Source organism: Squalius cephalus (assembly GCF_949319135.1).
Source record: "Squalius cephalus genome assembly, chromosome: 8".
In the NCBI taxonomy this organism is placed as follows: domain Eukaryota; kingdom Metazoa; phylum Chordata; class Actinopteri; order Cypriniformes; family Leuciscidae; genus Squalius; species Squalius cephalus.
The window spans coordinates 39,453,824-39,475,214 of NC_137129.1; the positions used below are offsets into that span (position 1 = coordinate 39,453,824).

A 21,391-nucleotide genomic window follows, 5' to 3' on the forward strand; every position below is an offset into this window, starting at 1 on the left:
CTGTTAGCCATCCTCCAGACGGTCTCGCGGGACCCGGGGGAGGCTGGATTATTACCCCCACGTCCAGCCTTTCATGGAAAGAACTGCGTCTGCTCTGGTCATCGGCCTGCTCTGTTTTTAAACTGTTTAGGACGGTAATGAGGGGGACAATGTGTTTTCAGGTTTCATTTGCTGTTGCTTCCAATTTGTGCCTTGACATTTAGTGAAACACTATCTTTTTTTTTTTCTGTTTTGTAAGTGGCTTTGGATAAAAGCATCTGCTAAATGCATAGATTAATAGTGTAGAGTTTAAATATGCTCATATCAAGTTAAGTCACATTTATTCATGTAGTGCTTTTTTTTATACAGTACAGATTGTTTCAAAGCAACTCCACAGTAATAAACAGAAAAATTACACTGTTAATGTTGCAAAATTCATCATTTATGAAACAGTTTCGGCTATAAAGCAGTTCTACAGAAGACAATAGTGTTATTATTCAGCTCAATTTAGGGTACATTTAAACAGAAATGTTTTTCCTTAGTGCTTTTGAAAAGCTCTGCACAGACGACAGTTCTCTCGGATCTGCGGAAACGATTAAAAATGCTGTATTCTGCTGCCAGGCCAGTAGTTGGCGATGTCACTTTGTAAAGAAACACTACATGTCTATAGACTGAACGTGTAATACACATGTGCATGACGTCACTGTTTCCTCAAATTCAGGTTTTTGTAGTTTACACGGAGATGATTAATGGTATCGTTTTCAAACGTTTCCGTTTTCAGGCCCCCAAAACAGCACTTTCGTGTAAATAAACGGCCAAAACGCATAAAGTTTTTAGTTGAAAATGGTGTCGTGTACACGCTCCCTTAGTTCAGCGTTGGTTCATTTAATTTCTATAAGCGTTACGTCGACAGTTATTAAACAAATTCAATTCTATAAAACTAAAGCCTAATGTTGACAATTATGAAACAAATTCAATTCTATAAAACTAAAGCCTAATGTTGACAATTATGAAACAAATTCAATTCTATAAAACTAAAGCCTAATGTTGACAATTATGAAACAAATTAAATTCTATAAAACTGTAAAGCAGCTCTACAGAAGACAATAGTGTCATTATTCAGCTACATTTTGTTCGGTGTTGATTCAGTAACAGTGTCATTCTTGCAAAGTTCATCAGTTATGAAACAAAATCGATTCAGCTATAAAGCAGCTCTTCTGAAAACAATCCACCCCAAGTTTTGTTCCCATTCAATAGTGTCAGTGCAGTCAAATTGATATTAATGAATACTAGGGTGTGTTCACAGTTTGCAGGTTTGGTTTGACTAAAACTCTGGTGCGATTGCTCTGTTAGTGTGTCTCATTTGAACAAGTGTGAACGCTGCCATCCGAACCCTGATGTGCATTAAAAAAGTGGACCGAGACCCATCTTTTCAGCGTATCAGGGTTCGGATGGCAGCGTTCACACTTGTTCAAAGGAGCGACACACTATCAGAGCGACTTCCAAACGATCTCGGGTGAAATATGAATGCAACACGGACCAAAGACATCTAAACAAACCAAAAACAGGATGTGATGTCACAAAATGCGACCTAATGCTCTCAAGCACACCTGGTTCTTCTCGTCATGAGAGATACATTACCATTACAGTTCGGTACAGGCGTTGGAAACGCGTCTCCTCACAGCAGATCTTCTTATGTGAGGAGTTCCTGCCACCGTTTTGATTCCTTTACACATTTTATAAGCTCTTCACGACTTCTCAACTGGTCAAAATACCATCATACGTAGGCTAAGCACATACAACAGGTACATTTTAGTCCAGTTTTGGATGTTCGGTAAGTTCCATCGCAAAATATACCGATAACCAATGATTCTTTATATTTGAAAGCTGATAACCGATATATTGGCCTATAAAACTAAATCCAATTTTTTTTATATAATTTACAGGGAAAAAAAGGCTTTTTTCTTCTTTTTTTCTTCTCTTTAGGTTCGGTGTTAAAGGGATAGTTCACCCAAAAATTAAAATTCTGTCATCATTTACTCACCCTCAAGTTGTTCCAAACCTGTATGATTTCCTTTCTTCTGCTAAACACAAAAGAAGATATTTTAAAGAAGGTTGGTAATTAAACAGTTGCTGGTCCCCATTGACATCCATAGTATATTTTTTTTCCTACTTATGGAAGTCAATGGGGTCCATCAGTCGTTTGGTTACCGACTTTCTTCAAAATATCTTCTTTTGTGTTCAGCAGAAGAAAGAAAGTCATACAGGTTTGGAACAACTTGAGGGTGAGTAAATGATGACAGAATTTTCATTTTTGGGTGAACTATTCCTTTAAAAATGACAGTGTTGATGCTAAGTGAACCAGGACTAAATGTATTAATCTTTTTTTTTTTTTTCGACCAAGAGAACCGAACTACAAGCGTGAAAACACCCTAAGCAACCGAACTAAAAAAAACTTAAATGCTGAACAGAAGAGTTCAACATATATTATACTTACTTTACAAAAGTGGTCCATTTCATCGTATTAAACTTGCAATAGCTAAATATCGGCATGATTGAATGATAAAAATGATGTAAAGAAAATGTGCAAAATGATGCTTTCCTTGCTTGGTTTTAGTAAACATCCCTTCAGACAATGTTTTTGGATACTGGCTGTGCAACAACATAATTCAGACACTTCTAAGAAGTGACTGATGAGTAAAGCAGATTAATCGGCCGATAACTGATCATTTTATGATTATTTGTACTGGTGTATAATGGTGTCCGTTGGAGAACACGGTTCATAGTTCCCACTGTGTCCGTTCCAAAATATACAGACAGTCTCGCCAATGAATAAACAGTTTTGGTTTTCATCTTTTTTCTGTGAATTGAGTAAATGGTGTAAAATAAGCATTTAATTCTTGTTCACAGTTCTATGTAATTCACATTTGCTGCCATTATATATAAATATATATTTTTTATATTTATATATATATATATATATATATATATATAGAACAGCTTTAAAAAGCGATTTTCACTATTATTTACAACAGGATCTGCATTTTCATGGAATTAAATAAAAGATTTATGTATTATATGATATTTTTTAATGTGTATCAGCATTGGGCATGTCGGTTGACCACTGCGACTAGAAATCTATAATCTAAATAATTTTGTACACATTTCAGGTTACTCATTTTATTGTTGAAGTTTAATATCTTTTCCATATAGGTGGCCATAGTTGATTTTATTCTTTAGTCGGTCCTCTGTTTGTAGTCTGTGACGTTTTGAGCTCTACTGCAATTGAATTTCCATGAGCGACTAGAACGTTTTTTTTCATTTTTAGAATCAGACAAGTGTATTTTAATGCGTTGTCGATGCTGAATACTTCCTTTGTCGTCGTTCTTCTTCTGTCTGAGTGCTGATGTCTGTAGTAGCTGGATGCGAGGCCTGCGTCAGACACACAGGTAACCGGGTTCATGTGTGTGGATATGGAGCTGTTCTGTGTGCGCTGGCTGGTGAGATATGAGGGGATGACAGAATGACAGACCGGGGTGAACAGAGGGGTAAGACTCAGCGGGATGCCGCCCAATGCTTTTCTTTTCGTCTTGCGTACCTCCACAGCCTCATCAGAAAAGATCACATTCCGCTTCATTGACAACAAACTAGTTTGATTTTAAACTGAAAACAATCGATAATGTAGCTGAAAAACAATCTCCTCTCAGCTCTTCAATAAATGACACTCCAGAGCTTGTGCGTCTCATCGCAAAGTTTTGCGGTTCTTGCGCCAATCGTGGAGAAACTTCTTAACGGCAGATTTATTTAGAAATGAAATCCAGATGGGGCGTTTAACAAAAGTTAAATAATTAGCTGTTTTTGCAATGGTCGAATTGAAATATCATTGAAGCTCAGTATGAAATATCACCCATGAGCTGCTCTTTTGTGTATTAACATTTTTTTTTTTCCACCTTAAGAATAAGCTGAATGTTTTAGGCATTAACTACAAAAACAATCACAGGAATGCTATTATTATTATATTAACGCAATGACAAAAGATTAAAATAGAGCTTTTTTTTAGATTAGTTTAACAAAGCAGAGAGTCGTTTTAGTTACCTGAGATGAGAGATGATATGATATTAGTTTGCCGAGCAGTTTTTGGAAGGTGTAGAAGGTGATATGCGAGTCAAAACTCTCAAGACCAAGACAAAATTTGTCCGAACTTCCTCTCACCCTTTATTGGCGCTGTCAGGGGTGGACGCTGCCAGGACCGCTGCCAAAAGCTTTACCTGCGAATCCCATCTGCGCCACCACACGCAACAGCTGTCCGTCTGACAGGCCTCGCTTTCTGTGCCGTCCACCTCGGTTCGGTCGTCTGTTTCACCTCACACTTCCTTCTGTCCTCTGACACACAAGATCCAACCAACACCACTAGGAACAGCGGCGTAGCGACCGTTATAATGACTTGGCATTTTTTGGAAGGTATTGATTTTAGAATTTAGGAACACTGATCCTACTTTGTCTAATTCCTATTTACCAATTTCTGCCTTCTGTGATAAATATTCATGATCCTATAAGGTTTATATTGTGCTTCTTCTTAGTTCTTAAAGACCAACAGTGACTATAGACTAGGAATTCTCAACCAATTAAATGTTGATTGTTAAATATATATACAGATATGCATATGCATGTACATGTGTATGTATGCATGCATGTATAAGTGGCTATTGGGACAAAACAAGCATTTAAAATAGACCAAAACCACACAAAAAAAATCAAGATATGTCATTTTAAAGTGTGATTTCAAGACCTGGAAAAGTCATGTAAATTCTTCTTAAGAATTAAGACCTGATAATATTAATAATAAAATGAATATCGTGCTTTTCTAATTTTTTCTGATAGAAATTGAGTAAAACATATTTGTACAAATATTTATCCTTAGATCATGAAAACCTGGAAATATCACAGGGCCTTTGAATATTGTTATGGACAATAGAGAGTCCTGGAGTCAAAAGGTTGAGAACCACTGCTATAGATCATAAACTGTGAACAACTGTAAAATACCGTAAAAATCTGAAGCATCGTGTCTTTGAGTTTGTTAAAATATAAGACAATATGAGTGACTCTATATGTGTTTGTATTTCTCAACCTTAGGAAGAATAAACTACGTTCAGATTAAAACCAGAAAGAGAATGTGAAATTAAATATTTAGACTTCGAGGACGCGTGATGAGAGATGATCTACAGAGATGATAAAATGAAAGTGTTGATCTTTATCTGGAGGGACTCTGTTTTTATAGCTGCATTGAGGTGTTGGTCTTAATTAATTACAGAACTGCTTGATGGCAAAGATATTCAAACATCTTCGTGACATGTTGAATCGTGCTAGAAAGAAATGCAGGTGGTTTTCACTCCGTTTGTTCGTTCAGTAATTTTTAATTTAAACAATGAAGAATATATGTAATTTCCCATATTAGACATACAGTATATACTGCATTTATTGACTTTGTGTTTTCATAGCCAGGCTAAGTGTCTCATGTTTTTGTCAGAAATATCGTGTCACATATCAGTTTGCATCCATTCATGCCCTTGATATGAGCACAATCTGAGAATCCTTAATATAGCAGGGTGTTCTGTCATTGTTTTGCTTTGCAAAGTTGGGCTCCGTACGCTGTGTCTTCTCTGTGATCGTTTGCAACCTTGTGAATGCCGTCCTCTTCTTTGGATAGTCTTTGGCGAATAGCTTTACCTCAACTCCCTGTGGTCAAAGATAAACATTTGGTGTAGCTTGGTGTGTAAAAGCATGGAAAAGGTGGAAGTGGATGAAGTCCGTAGCGGGATGTTCAGCTCTTGCGTAATCAAGTTGCTGCAGTCTGGTCTTTTTCCAGTCATGTTTTTTTTTTTTTTTTCTCCAATAAAAATGCTCCAGTCCAAAGGCGATTTACAAATAATTAAATATGAATTGATATTTGCATATATACACACCATAACATTGCATTTGCAGTCAACAGTTTATGTACACTGGTGATGCTAATGTTTTGTAAATCCATTCACGTCGTGGCTTAACTCCTCAGGGCTGATTTCCTCTCTCTGTCTTTACTCTGCAATGAAAGAAAACAATCCATTAGTTACGAAATGTCAGGTGCAACTACTGTTTTTTTTGTCATTTATTAATTTCATTTAGGTCAATCATTTATCGAAAAATTTGCAAATACTTCATTTTTATTTTCATTTTTTCAGAGTTGTTTACTCTTGAGGGTTCATGTCATCGTTCTCCCTGCAGGCCGTTGGTTTGGCATTAATGCGCCTGCTGTTTTTCTCCTATCACCTTTCCGTTTGCGGTAGCACGCGCACACACACCTGGCTCACATTTCCCAGTTTGCTTTGCTTAGAACAGGAGCAGATGGAATGCCATCGTTCCTGCGGCCCCCATCTGATGTAGGCGGAGTTTCTAGTCAAAACACTCAACCTTAACTGATGAAGTCAGACAGAATCCCATTTGAAAATAACCCTGACCCTCAACGTTTTCCTTTCTTTTCTTTCTTTCCTTTCTTTTTTTTTTTCTCGCTCCTATTTTTTATTTTTTTTTCCCATCCCCTCCTTTAAGTTCAGTGCCACTTTAAAGTCACCAGCGTTCTGACTCCAGGGATCACTTACGGCCAAACTAATAGGATTTTGCCTACATTTGCTTTTCATATCCTGTCTAACACGCCGTAAAGAAATTATTATTGCTGGAGCTTACGTCCAAATGCCCAGATTGATCGCTCGCTCCCCTTGGTCTGAAGTCCTTTATAAACACATTATTTCCAAGTACTTTGAGGCAGGAAACAAATCACGGCAAATTCTCAAATATCTTTATATCAATAAATTGGTGTTCACCTCTCTTTTTTTTTTCCCCCTTCAAGCATCTACGGGGCTCTTAACACAAATATTTGGCTTCACCTTAGGTTGACGGGTAACGTTGACAGCTTGCTAAAGATCACAATGAGACGGTGTGTGTGCATGCATGTGTTTAGTCGTGTAACTCTAGCCTCTCGGTGGTGACAGGACCTGGTAGATTATTAAAACCAGTCTTCTGTTTGAGTTAATCCCAATATATGAGTTTTGCACCCTTTGAATGCGCCATTTACACGCTTTTGATTGTTTTTATAGTGTTCCGGAGTATTTGCACAGACCTTTTTGCTGCTGCCCACAAACGAAAACACTAGTTTCCCTTCGTTTATGGTTATGAAGCGTACCGCCCCACCTGTGGTAAAGGATGACCCAATTCCAGCCCAACTTTAATTCATGTGGCTTCACTTTCCAGAAGGTATTGAAGTATTCACATTTGGCGGTTTTATAAGATCCCGCTTTTGGCCAAATCGTTCAGGATTCATTCGAATAAAATGGCATTTTACGGAGGAAAAAATGTTGGCTCTTTAGTGTGTGCTGCTAATACTTCTAATAATTTCATATTGTGTCAAATGTTCGGGCTCCCGTTAGAGACTCTAAACTCTTCCATATGCTGGCAATGAGAGAAGTCTTGATAATTATCCAGAAAATATTACCCATGTTACTTCTTATTTGGTTACCATCTCAGCAGACGCCATGACTGTGAGGAAGACGTCCCATCTGCCCCAATTTTCTGAGTTGTAGTACAGTCTTGTTATGTAATCCTACTAGTGTGGATTAGCCTAATGGGCTAGAAGATGTCAAAACAATACAAAAATGGTACATTTCTCACTCTGTCATATTTGTGGTACAGCCCTGTGCATGCAGAGATGTAGAAAATGCTAGTTAGTGCGTGAGGCAGTATGCATGTGCAAATATTGAGATGCAGTCCAAAATGAAAATAAATGCAGATAAAAATGCCAGATGAATCAAAATCTGGAAAATGTTTAGGGTAAAATCTATCATTTTTATATAGACACAAATCTGTTTGAGTCTTGAGCGTCTTAGCAGACAAAAGTAGCAGTTTTCTGCCGCACGACTGTCTGTGTTTGATTTAAAAGTCTGTTTCGCCCGTTCGCTGGAGAATCTCGACGCAGCTGTCTGTTCTGTGTCAGCTTACAGACGCTCAACTTTGGCGAAAACCCGAACATTTGAATTCAGTTATACCTTTACGTCTTTCCCCTGGTGTGTGTGTGTTCTTTATTTCGTCTTTCTCTTTCTTTAGAAACAATAAAGCTGTGCGTTTTGGCTGAGTTATACTTTCACGGCGTAATGAGCACTAAGTAGGGGTAAAAGAGACGAGTGTGGTTTTGGAGCACACAGACCCACTTCTGAAAGTGCACTACAAAGGCAAGGCCCGGTCTGTTTCAAATATCTGCCTGCCACTGGAATCCCGAAGACATGGGCGTACTTCTCGGTTGGACTTATAAAGATCTATCATTTCGTTTTGTACGGATTAAGGTTACTGCCTGAAATGGGAGTGTTGGCCTTTGGCCTGTTGTTGTTCATAACCGTGTGGTTTCTATATGATTTTCAACAACAGTTTAACCATAAACAGTTTAGCAAGTAAAAGGAACGGCTATGTTGTGTGCATTTGTGTCAGTCTCTTTATATACAGTGTGGTTTGTACAATATCAAACATTTAAGGATTAGATTTTGATACTTAATGATGCTAATTTGTGGTTAACTGTTTTCTAGAGAGCAACAGTGGCTGATGTCCAATATATAGCCAATATTTAGCCACTGACTACATGAATTGGACACGCAAGCTTGTTTGAGTTGATACTTTAGTGTAACTCAGATATTTTGTGGCAGAAAATGATTAAATAGCAGCCGATTAAATCAATTCTGGCGACTATAAATTGGTCTATCAGAAATGCTAATCAGTTTTTAGGGATTCACAGGCACTTTTTTCTTCACTTTCTTGAACTTAGTGGTTTTCTTGTCACAAGATAAATCCATCTAAATCTTCACATTTTAATGACCGTAAGCTCAAATTGATGTTGCATTTGAGAAATTGGAATTGGCTCTCTCAACTGCAAGCCTATGTGCAAAGACCACTGTGTTAAATCTGTGATAATCCTTCTCCGAAAGATTTACGATGTTGAAAGCAAGGTTGCGTATCGTGCTTGACAGAGATATTAATTGGGCAACAAGGAAGAGACTAAGAACAACACAGGATGTTTGAGTGAAACTCTGAGGTTGGTGCACGGCTACTTGGGGGAAAATACCCTGCTGCAGATGTTCCCTAGATTCTCATGGCTTGATATATAGATCACGCACCATTTACATTTGCATATTTATGCCTCCCATTTGCTCATTTGTCATGAATGGCCCAAACTAGGTTCGTTGTAATTCACCCGTGCGGTGCCGAGTCTCCACTGCGGAATAGATTCCTGCTATTGTTGCTATTCTTTTATTGTTTATTTCCTTCGCTACAGACTTTACTTTTAAAAGATCCAGAAAAAGAAAATTTAACTCAATGGCTTCTGGAAGCACTTCAGGTTTTTGAGGATTAAACACACGTTGCGGTGGTGAGATACCCTGACCAAAAATGCTCTTGTGTCATGGCGGAGTGTAATTGTCTTGAGCGTGTGTTATATTTCAACCTCTGACAGTTCTTCGCCATGCAAGTTTAAATTACAGTTTTCCCCCTGTTTTTGGTTTGGTGTCATTGTATTCCTCACAGCCAGAGTGTGATTTACAGTTTTATTTTTAATGTGCTGCGGTGTTGGCTCAACGGGCCCAGGTCAGTGCAGTCACGCTCGCTGCGGGAAGAGATGGATGATGTGTTTGTATATTACCTGACAGTCTCTTTGTTGATTGGATATTTTCCATTGGGGTACATTTAATCCGATCTTTCACTGCATCTGTCTATGAGGTCATGGTAGCAGCGCACTCTGTAACAGAGATATCGCTCTTGATGGAAAAGGACATGTGGATGAAGTCATAACTCAGCTTCAGAGAGCTGAGGATGGTTTTCAGTGTCAAACGTTATCTTGGGGAGGCTGGAATTATGACGCAGATTTGCTAAAAGAGTTAGTTGGCTGTTGTAGGAACATTCATGACTGACTGTTTAAAACCACTAGTTGCTCATGCTTCGGAAAACATGTACCAAATTATACCTTATCAGCTTTCTGTAGTCTTATAAGTTTTTGCAGTGCCAGTTTTAGAAGTAAGGAGTATGGTTTACGTGTGTTTTAACTGCTTTGTTTTGGTTAGCTAGATTTACAGAAATACTTTGCAGAGAAGAAACAAACCCTTACATCTACTTGTTTGAAAGATATTGTAAAAAACATTTTTATTGGGCTTTCAAAAGATTATTTACTTTCACTCTTGTTAGTTAAACAGCCTTTATTCTCTAACATTGGACATTTAAGGATTTATTTTGATAGTGTTTACTGTATCTCAACTGTATCCTGACTAACCTTGCCTCAAGTCATTGCCCTCAGTGACCTTACTAGCAAAGAATAAATCAGACCCGTTCTTGTCCCTCCCTGAGGTTCAGCTGTATTTCACACCTCTGTCAGTATTTCTTCAGCTTGTTTGTGGACTTGAACATGTCCAGATCATTGCACAACCTTAACGGAGAACACCTGCATGCGTCTTACTCACCATTTTCCTCTGGTTGCTGAGGCAAAACGTGCAGATCTGTTTGGGCTGGGAGTTCTCCGAGTCCCGGCTGGGTGAGCCGTGGTGGTGGTAGTAGTTCGAGGTCGAGGGCCCTCCGCTGTGGCACGGCTGGCCGTCTCCGCATGCTTCACCCACCAGGAGAACGTTTCCCAGGTGAGATATGTAACTGGATGCCAACCGTAAGGTCTCGATCTTTGACAGCTTCCGGTCGGCAGGCTCTGTGGGGATGAGAGTCCTCAATGCGGTGAAGGCCGTATTGACGCTATTGGTGCGGTCCCGCTCCCGTGCGTTGGCTGCGTTGCGTTGACGGCCCTCGGGCAACGGACCTATAAAGCTGGCGGAAATGGCTGGTGGCCCAATCATCCGTCCGCCTCCACTTACTCCAGGTTTTCTCTTTCTTCCAACTTTAACGTCGTACCCCGAGGCGTCCAAGCGAAACGAGCGGTCATCTGAGCCTGAGCTCTCGCTTCCGTTTTCATCGTCCTCCGACATCATTGAGATCTCCGAGTACAGGTATCGGCTGGGAGCCTGTCGCACCATCGTGAAAGACATTGTCAGCAGGTGCTGAAATTTCCAAACCTCTCCACACTAATCTCGACTGCTTCTTGTAAGACTCTAGAGTTCGTAATGCATGGGGTTTTTAGCTTCGGAACCAATCCTGCACTTGTTTGCTCTCCGGATAGTCCTCTGGCACAGTTGCGCTCTGGTATTACATTGCTCTGCCACTACAGACCCTTTGAATTTAGTTTTTCTTTACAGTCAGACTTTGAGAATTGATCCTGAAGGGTTGAACTTGTTGTTTGTACTCACTCACATCTCATAAGCGCTTCTCTGCTTGAGCTGAAATCACCGTTTTGCTTCCTCAAACACACATGCTCACTCCTTCTCCGGCTCTCTGTCCCTGTGCAGCGCTGGCTCTCCCCCCTGAACAGAGACCCACGTGTGGTTTCACTGAGTGTTTCAGTATGGTTGTGCTTTATAGGTTGTGGGAGTGTCTGGTATGATTCCTCCCTCACACTCTCTCTCTCTCTCTCTCTCTCTCTCTCTCTCTCTCTCTCTCTCTCTCTCTCCCTCCCTCACTCACTCTGTCCATCCTTCTCTTTTACTGCTTATGCAAATATCCCAGCTGGCGGCTCAGGCAGGGAGCAAAGTGGTTCTATACAGCTATCAACATCAGTTTTTTTTAACTCCCAGTTAATAATAGCCTTTCTTTTTTTCTAGCCTGCTTTAGTGGTTTGAAATCGTTCTTCCTTGCATTCATTCTCGTTTGCTCACTTCCTATCTAACTTTTTGTCTTTTATTTTTCTTCTGCTTGCTTACTTGCTTGAAGATTGCTCGTTTGCTTGATTTCTTTCTTTCTCTTTCTTTAATCAATCCTACTTGCTTGCTTATTCCTTCCTTCCTTAATTGATTTTTAATCATTCTTGCTTTCGTTCCATTCATTTCCTTTCTTGCTTGCTTCCTTCATTCCTTGCTTCTTTCTGTGAGATCCAGTTTAATTTTCTTTTTGTTTTTATTTGTTTCCATTACGGATTTTAAATATTTCCTACTTGATTTTTTACTACTTCTTTTTCTTTTCTTCCTTCATTCCTTCTTTCTTTCTTGCCGTCTTATTTGCTTGCAAGCTTTCCTTTTCTTCCTTCATTCCTTTTTTTTCTTTCTTTCCTTCTTATTTGCTTGCTAGCTTTCCTTTGACACCTTCTATCTTTATTTTTCCCTCACTGCTTTCTTCCACTTCATTTACAGTTATACTGCATCCTAGAGGGACTCTAACACTCCAGGGCTTTCCGCTGGAGATCTATAAAGTGTGGGTTATTCTTCTACCCATTCTGCCTCCTCCCCTTGAACTCTCTAGCCATCAACTTATATCAGTGGTTGGTTTTCAGGGACCAATGTGTAGGAGTAGGACCTTCTCAGGGCCGGTCCTTTGCAGTGAGTGTGCACTCCCATGGTTTTTTTCATCCGCTCTGAGTCAGTGACTCCAGTAGCTTGATGGACTCTGTTGTCCATGAAGATGAGTTGGTCGTCTCGTACTTAAACACATTGCGGTTTTGTCTGGCTGGACTTGTTTAGTCACGGGAGGGAAATAGCAACATAACATCATCCAGCAGGGCTATTACTCAGATTGTAGCACCTGTTCCTCTCTCAGTCCTTACCAGCAATCAGTTTATGATGAAATGAAGATAAGCCCTCTGAGAAACGGATTTTAGTCATGTTGTTTTTTAAGGGAAGGATATACTGGATCTTTTTGAGGATAATGTTGAGGAAATTTATATGACCTTGCATGGTTTTACTACGGAAGCTTGGAAAAGTTGTCTGAACCTGTTATAAGTTCTGTCACGGTTTTGTTACTTTATAGCTGGTAGTCATTAAAAATATTGTTCCCAAAACATTGTTTAAATGTTCAAATATTGACTTTACTATCCTTATAGGTTTCATTGAAGGACAATCACACAGGAACACCGTGCTCGTTCTTCCAGAACAGAAAATAAAGCACATGGATTAGACAAGTTCACAGGTCCTTTCTCATACTAATGTTTTCTTTTTGTTGTAAAGGTGAATAGAGAGACAAGGTATAAAAAAAAAAAAAAAAGGAACGAAATGCATTTCTGTTCAACGCAACCATTTTATGGATTTTAAGGGCACTCCTTGATGTCATTATAATTTCAACTCCTATTTACCCTCTGGAAAATATTAAGATATGAATGGTGGCTTGTCATTTCCCCCCCTTCATTTTCTCTAGATTTCATATTTTTGACATTAGCTCAAGACTAGTCTGGCGGCGTAATGATGTGGCTTTCGTACCATTTCTCTGCAAATGATGGCTTGAGATGGAGATGATGAAAAAGACGTTTTGAGGACGTGGTAAATCCATATTAATGCCGTCTCGTGTTTAGTCTCTTTGAACCGCAGCCTCATTAATAAGCGATGCGAGTTAAAGGCCAGACAGGATATCTGATTTCCGGCGTTTGCCCGTGGTCAAACCCGCAAGAGAGGCGGATCCTCTCAAACCTTCGTTTCTGTACTTTTAGGTCTCATTTTTGGGACATGTTAATCTGTTATTTATTGTTAATAGCGGTGATACCTACATTTCAAGCTAGACTATACACTCTTTTCCTTTTTAAGGAGAATTTATTCATTCATTTATTCCCCGAAACAGCCATTTGAAACCCATCGTCATGAAGACCAGGAACGTAACACTTAACACCTGAAACTTGCTTTCTCTTTAAATTTAAGATGGAAAACGTTCCCAGTCTGTTGGGGCATGGAGCCTTTGTGTTTCATGTTTTCATTAATGAAAACGGTTTTGTTAATGGCTGCTGTGAGTGAAGAGATTTATATTCCTTTGAGTGGGAGAGCACTCTTTAATTTTATTCTTGTAAAAGGGAATTTTTGACCTGGTTTAACTAGCAGCAGTAAATCACTAGTTTAGTTTTTAACACAATTGTATTGAAATAATGTTTTCCGCATGTCGAAACATGTACGATTATCCTGTTCCGAATAGACTTTTCCTCTTCTTTTTTTCAGGGTAATTAGAATAAAACCTTAAAGATGTTTTTTCCCTCCTTGAAACCAATTTTGAAGTAGAATGGCTTTACCAGTCACTAGTCAGACGTATTCTCTCCCCAGACTGAAAAGTATCAGTTGCACGTCTGCAAAGATTGTGTCTTCGTTAAGAGGCGAGCAAGCCCTTCACTATGAAAGAGTCTCCATTTTGAAGTCTCCAATATTGTGCATGTGCTTGCTTCTTATGCGAACTAATCATTTTGTTCAAACCCATTTGCATGGCATTTATAAATTGCTTCTAAGAAATTTGTTTAGGAGTCAAAGTGTGAAGTGAGTGACGTATTAGAAATATAACGTGATACAGCAATATGAAAATGAAGTACATGGAGGCTTTTGTGAATGTTTATGAATCATGAGTTGACTCTATAAATTGTTTTATCATTGAAATCAACCATCTAAATGATTAGCTGTAGTCTTCAAGTGCTTGCATTGCTTAAAGTGGTGCCAATATAACCATATTGCGATCCTGCCAATCTTTTGTTTGACATGTTTTTGCTCTGCACCTGATGCAAAGGTTTTTAAGCCTATATTTAGCAGGAAAAAAGTGCATTTATCGTTGTTCGCAATAGAGAAAGATGCTCATTGCATGAAATATTAATATCTTTTAGTGTCACAGTCACGACCGCAATGACACGGCGATATTTCTTTCCAGACTCCAGCTGCGACCTTTCAGTCATTAAAAGAAAACCTCACCGCGGCAGTCCGTATATCCCGGGACGAGTCATTACAGGAACCGGGTCATAACGTGACGACTTTCATTAGGGTCGAGCGAGACCACAGAAGAGATGGAATGTCTCGCTACCTCATAAAGATCGACCTCTGGGGTAACGAATGACAACGCTCGTTATCTCGCCGTCACATGGGGCCCGGCCTGCTTTAAGACGAGGAACGGCATCGCATCTGACTGCCATTAGCTCCCACTGACCTCCTCTGGTGCTCTGCGACATCTAATCCAGCCCCCCCGTCTGGAGAAAAACGCTTTCTGGGCTCTGCTCCTCTCAGGCCGCAGAGTTTTTGGTGTTTGGTTAAACACCCAAGGTGCACCAAACTGCGATGGGCTGCTCGGATCCGTAAGCTTGTGTGTGGATTTGTCTGGACGGGTTCACGTCCTGGAAAAGAGCCGCTGTATCGCTTTCAGACCAGCACACACCGCTTAATCTAAGCCAGACGTGATCTGGCTCACGAAACTGCTGAGGTCACCGCGGTGAGGACTTCAGTTAATTTATTCAAAAGAGAAGGCGGGGTTATATGAAGGGAAAAAAATAAAAGCAATTAGACCAGCCGAGGCCTTTGTACTAATGTCGAAATTGCTCTTATTGTGACTTTTCCGTTGTTAAAGCGCCTGTTCTTTTTTTATGACGTGTTTTCTCTCGGGTACATTTACTGTGCGTAAAGCTTATAAACAGGCCGAAACTACAGAGACTCTTGAGTTTGTTTCTTCCATTGTAATATGAAGGCCGGAAGATCTAATTGAGAGCAGTCCATACACGTGCATTTTATACACGTCCACCGACACGTTTCTGGACTAAGCTATGTTTGTCAAGACCTGCTGTTCTTTGCTTTTGACCAGATTTGTTGTTCAGTTCTGCTTTGTGCTCACATATTGGGGCCTTTTAGTAGTCTAAGTCTAGTGTCAAGAGTAAAATCAATGTGAATTGGCTACGTAGCCCATATTAATTCTGTGTTTTTTGACCCATTTCTGAGTGACAAAAGGAGCTGATTGGATGCTTGAAAGTGGCGTTCTGTAGCAGAATGCAGGAGCCCCAAAACCTTACTCGGTACAGTGCACTAATGAATTTTTAAATGTTTGTATGAGTGTTTGTACTTCATCAGTAGTTCCACATCTTTTTCTGTTTTTATTTTCGAGGGTGCTTGCTTTTATTGACGATTTAATATGCTTTTTTTACAACTCAAAATGAAGTGAGCAGCAAATGTGAAAAGTGCTGTGTTTTGGACAGCTCTTTTGGGCCTCGCTCACTTTCTCATATTCCCTTACGCAGGATGCTTGGGTTTGGGTATTATTCCATGATCATTTTCCAATTTTGATTTTTCCAGCGAGCTGTTAGCGGTGGATGTTAGCGGCATCCTAATGGCCTGCACGCAGCTGCCACTCACCCACATTCGCGTGCACAGGGATGCGGTGCGCTAACACGTCTGCACGCATTCCTGCTGCAGACGCATGGCCCTGTTTGGATGGACCTCATGGAAAGTGTGGAGGTGGCAGCGTTCCACTGCGGAGTTTGAGTTTACTGGGATTATAAATGATCCCATTAGAGGGAAATGCAAACCTGCATTTGTGGGGAGGAGACGCAGGCTGCTCCGTCTGCAAATGGCTTGTCGCTCAGTGGCCCGTGCCGAGCGGGTAAGCCGTGGAACCGCTTCCATAAATCCCGGTCTTAAGCAGTTCTCCTTCCCGATGCCGTGCCTGCCCATCGAGAGTGAGCGTCACCCGGCGTTTAACGCCCTCCATCAAATCAACGCTGCTACTGGAAAATATTCAGTGCCAGCATGAATTCATAAATCAAGTTACTTAATGCACCTAAACGCATCATTGAATTTGAAATGGCCACTTTTTCAATTTCAAGCTAGATTTTCTAAAAGCTCCCTGGAGAATTTTTACAGATTGATCGATGTTATAAATGCACCAGTTTTTAGAGGCGAGAGCAAAGCAAACAGCAGAGATTTACAGGTGTTTCACCACAGAGGCCCTGCTGATTTGCAAAGGAGAGTCAGATCTGTACATAGAAGAAGTAAAATGCTCTTTTTACAGAGTTTCTGTTTATTGGATTCCCCTGAGCTGAATAGTGTTTGGCCACGATTCAAATCTGAGTCTCCCTCATGCTCACCGAACCCTTTACATCTTTATATCTCTAAGTGTGTTGCAATTATGTGAAGGAAATCAAAAAAGCCACTTTTCTACCAACCAATTTTGATTATGGACCAATCACAGTTTCGGTTAAGTATGCATTTACATTTAAATGTATGCGTTTGGCAGTTGTTTGATCCAAAGCGACTTGCATTGCATTCAAGCAATGTTTTTTTTTTTTCTTCAAATCATGCATTTCCTTGGGAATCAAACCAATGACCATTGTTTGAGTTACCGGAAGGCTTTGCATTAAAGGTATTACAACCTGTTAATGCTGCTATCTGTCATTGTTGCATGACTTTGGAACAGGACTACTTGTTTTTTGTCTCTCAATAGCAGAAAATGGTTTAAAACGCTCATTATTGTTGCAGTTTGGTGCCACTAATGGTGCAGAAATGACAAAGTTCATCTGTTGTCATCAGCATTGATCATGCAATGTTTTCGTGCCACTTTAAAATAAAAACAAATCTGCGATTTCTGCTTTCAGGAATGAAATCGTAACGTTTGAGAATAATCTCATAGAAAGCCATGCTTTTTCTTATGAGGTTTTTCTGAATCATCTTGTTTTTCAAGATTGTGTCTATCAGTGTTGGTGGTCAGTCAGTCTCTTAGTTAAAACAAGGGTCTCGCCGTCCCTCTGGACTTTCACTGCCATTCATCTGACAAGCGTGGTTTTGGTGCGAGACGTACAGGTGCTGTATCACCCAAGATCGGCCTGGTCAACCAGACACATCCATAAACGTCTGAAGTATCAAACACACTTTCCTAATAGACCCTCTCTGCTTGTACAGGGACCAGGGACTCCGACCGCAAACCCTGCAGTCAATACGCCACATCCGTAAGCCTCCTTCAGCTGTTTAAGGCATTATCAGAGTCTGGATCTAATATATAGATGTTTTTAATAACCGTCCCTTTTAACGTGTTGATTCACTCTGGATGATTACTTTCACTAGCCGTCATGAGAAAACCTGGCTGCCACCGTATCAGTCATTTCTTCGCTGCGCTGTTTGTTTGGCATTCGTCGACAGGAACATCTTTGGATGTCGACGTGACATTTTGACTCTCCGTAGATGAGATCCATGAAAGCGAAGAAGTGTTCTGAGAAATAAAGCAGATGTGCTCGTCTCGATCTGTCTGTGCTGCTACAGACGATCATCCAGCGGAGTCTGACCGCGGCGTATCCGTTATTACAAAACCTGCTGTGGAGGACACTTGTGTGCGCAGAGTGAAATCTGCTTGCTCATTTATTGACTCACTCATTCAGTTTTTGTTTACTTATTTTATTTATATGTTTTTTTTTTCTATTCATTCTTTATATTCATTTTACTTTTATTTTTTTATCCATTTATTTATTTTATTTATTTACTCATTTTATTAGTTGTTTACTCTTATCTATTGAGGTTTTTATTATATTTATTATTAATGTATTACTTTTTTAATAATTATTTATTTTATGTATTATTTTTTCATGTGTACATTTTTATATATTCATTTACTTTATTCTCTTGTCCAATTATATATTTATTTTATTGTTTTTTTTATTCAGTCATTTAATTATTCATTCATTATTTCTTAACACATTATTTATCATTATTAATATTTATTGTTTTATTCATTCATTTACTTTTCATTTATCTATTTATTTATTTATTTATTTACCTATACTTTTGTTTTACTTATTTTTTAATCATTCATTAACTTTATGCTTTTATTGAAGTTTTTGATTAATTTACTCTTCTTTTTTTTTTTATTCATTCAATTATGTATTTTGTTAAAAGAAATTTGCTTATTTTTTTAAATCATTCATTTACTTTATTTTATTTTCTCCTATTTATTATTTTATTTAAGTTAATGATTTATGTATGTTCTATGTATTTATGTACTTTATTCTTTTATTTATTCAATTATTTAATATAACCTGTGACTAAAACATGGGCGATAACTCGTGATTTTCTGCCAGCCAGACTGGCCCCAAACAGTTGCGTAAAAGATGAGCTGCAGATGTTTTTGGGCACATAGTGTGACATAGTATTGCAAATGAAAGCAGACTCCTTTTTTTTTTTTTTTTTTTTTTTTTTTTAACTCTTTTCGAGAATACGTATATATATTTTCCCTCGCACTTCCAGGATTCGGTCAGGCAGCCGAGCGGGAATGCTTCACTTCCAGGCATGCGGTTCCCGCTCCAAAAACAACTTCCATTCAGTGCTCCCAAATGACAGCACGCTGGTGGGATGGTTTGCGCTCTGGCTTTGAGCGAAGGAGAAATGCGGAAAGAAGAGTAGAGCAGAAGAAAAATGAATGAGTTGCTGTAGCTGCGATTCTGCACCTTCATCAAGCAGCTCGGTCTTCTGCCACGATGGATTACGGCTCATCCTGACTCACACACGCAAGCCTGACCTGAATCACTCTTACTGACACTGGGAGGATGCAACTTTGTCCCATGAGCCCATTCTGTCCGACTTCAAACACCAATCCGAGCGTAGGCCTGGCTCACTTTGGCAGCGCGGCGAACGGTGACGTAGCATTCTCAGCAAGCGTATAATTTCCATTCTGCGGAAAGACGCCGTGTCCCGTTTGTTTTGCTCCTGTTAGAGATCTTTTCTGTTTTGTGTCAGGAGGCAATTCTCTGCGGCTTGGAGCCGTCTGCTGGAAATGGGCATTGAACACTTTGATGCATTTGGTAGCATTGAGCCGTCTGCTCTTTCCTTCTGTCTAGACGGCTTCAGGTCGAGAAAAGTGACTATGAGTCATCTTTCTTTCTTTTTTTTTCTTTCATTCGAGCTGAAGAAGCGGTGGGTTCCCTCATGACGTAATGACCTGTCAGACAGACCAAACCTCTCGGGAATACAGCGGTAAAATTAAGAAGACATTGAGATTTCAAGGATGTTCCAAAAGCCTGATTTTCAGATGTTTTTGGCCAATATGTTATGGCTGGTTGATTTTGAAAGTATTTTAGTTCTTCACATCTCTAACCATAACACCCTAGCGTCACCCTAGTGTTTGGAGGACTTCAGTCCTGATAACCCTGTGTTGATTCAGATTCTATCAGTCTCAATGGAGCCTTGGACTAGCTGTGTTGTTCAGCTGTGTCTCTTTGTGCCACTTCCCGATCACCTTCCCTTCTTTTCCCCATCATATCCTGTCTTTTTTCAATTCCTATCAGCAAAAGTATGAGGAACTCTTCAGCCTCAGCCTCATTTCCATTCATTCCACTGCACATTTATGCACTATCACACCTCTTAGACCACAAGGATCTGTTTTGTAAGTCTTGGAAAATACACCATCACTTTTCATTAGGTTCCAACACAGCATATCTGTTCTGGTTTACCTCTGCATGAGGTAAACTACACACTAGTTAAAATACACATTCTCCTTTATTCAAACAAACCATTCTTGCGGAATTATTTTGAATACTGTTTGTTTTGCCATATTATTTCGATCTCTTGATTTTACCTCATTACGAAAGATGAAGTCACAACTTTTGCAAATTCCATGCTGCATTTCCAAGGATGTTCCCGCAGCCAAGGAATTCCGCCACCGTGAGGCAAAGGTCAACTGTGTCGAGGAGCGGAAAATGTGAGCGATACTCCTGAAAGACAGACCTGCGGATTTTCCTTCAGCTCCTCTGAGAGCACCACCAACTTTATTTTTACCCACAGCTCTGGCCGAGCGGATTACGGATATCACGGAGAGAACTGCCTCTTTTACCCTGTTATTATTGGGGTATTTGAGGACTCCTGACCTGTTTTGATGGATTAACCTGTCATGCAACTGCCACCACACGTCTTGACGGGCCGATGCCTCTTTGGCCTGTGAACCCGAGGAACCCCACAGAGAGCCGCGTCCTCTCCAAAAGCAGGCCACCTGCTTGAGTCGTCCGTTTAATGATCAGACGCGTTCAATCATTCACCGCTGGAGCTCTCAGCAACCTGCGTCTGCACGCTGACTGACACCAAACTCACTGTTGCTGAGCTGCCTTAAAGGAAATGTTCATGGAAATTAATGTGCAGCTGCTTCAAAAAGAACAAGAAAAGCACCATAAACGTAGTACAAATGACTCTTCTGCAATGTTTCAAGTCTTCCTCAGGGATATTATCGCTAACTAAAATTAAATCTGTAATATTCCTTGATGTACCAGTACTAAAATAACTAAAACTGAAATAAAAATGAATAAAAACTATGTAGACATTTTGTATACAAAAATGACAAACGCAACGAAATGACTAAACCATTCAAATTAAAACACGAAATACTAAAATCTAACTCAAAATATATTTTAAAAAAGGTACCTTTACAATGTCACATTTGTTAACATTAACTAACAATGAACAAACAATTTTTACCTTTGTTAATGGTAGTTCTTAGTCATAAAAATGTTAATGTTTACAGTGCATTAACTAATGTTAACACACACACAACTTTTGATTTTAATAATGTA

General features: G+C 39.6%; 2 protein-coding genes across 2 annotated transcripts in view; one reads left to right on the forward strand and one right to left on the reverse strand.

Moving 5' to 3' along the window:
• The window catches only part of bop1 (BOP1 ribosomal biogenesis factor), a 78,503-nt gene that overhangs the window by 26,905 nt on the left and 30,207 nt on the right, over positions 1-21,391 (forward strand). The gene's annotated exons all lie outside the window — the stretch shown is intronic.
• Positions 5,784-13,091, reverse strand: scxa (scleraxis bHLH transcription factor a). Its single transcript, XM_079879746.1, has 2 exons — positions 10,503-13,091; positions 5,784-6,058 (listed from the first exon to the last, which is right to left on the reverse strand). Exons 1-2 carry the CDS (start codon positions 11,070-11,072, stop codon positions 6,020-6,022), a joined length of 609 nt encoding a protein of 202 aa, XP_079735872.1. The 5' UTR covers positions 11,073-13,091; the 3' UTR covers positions 5,784-6,019.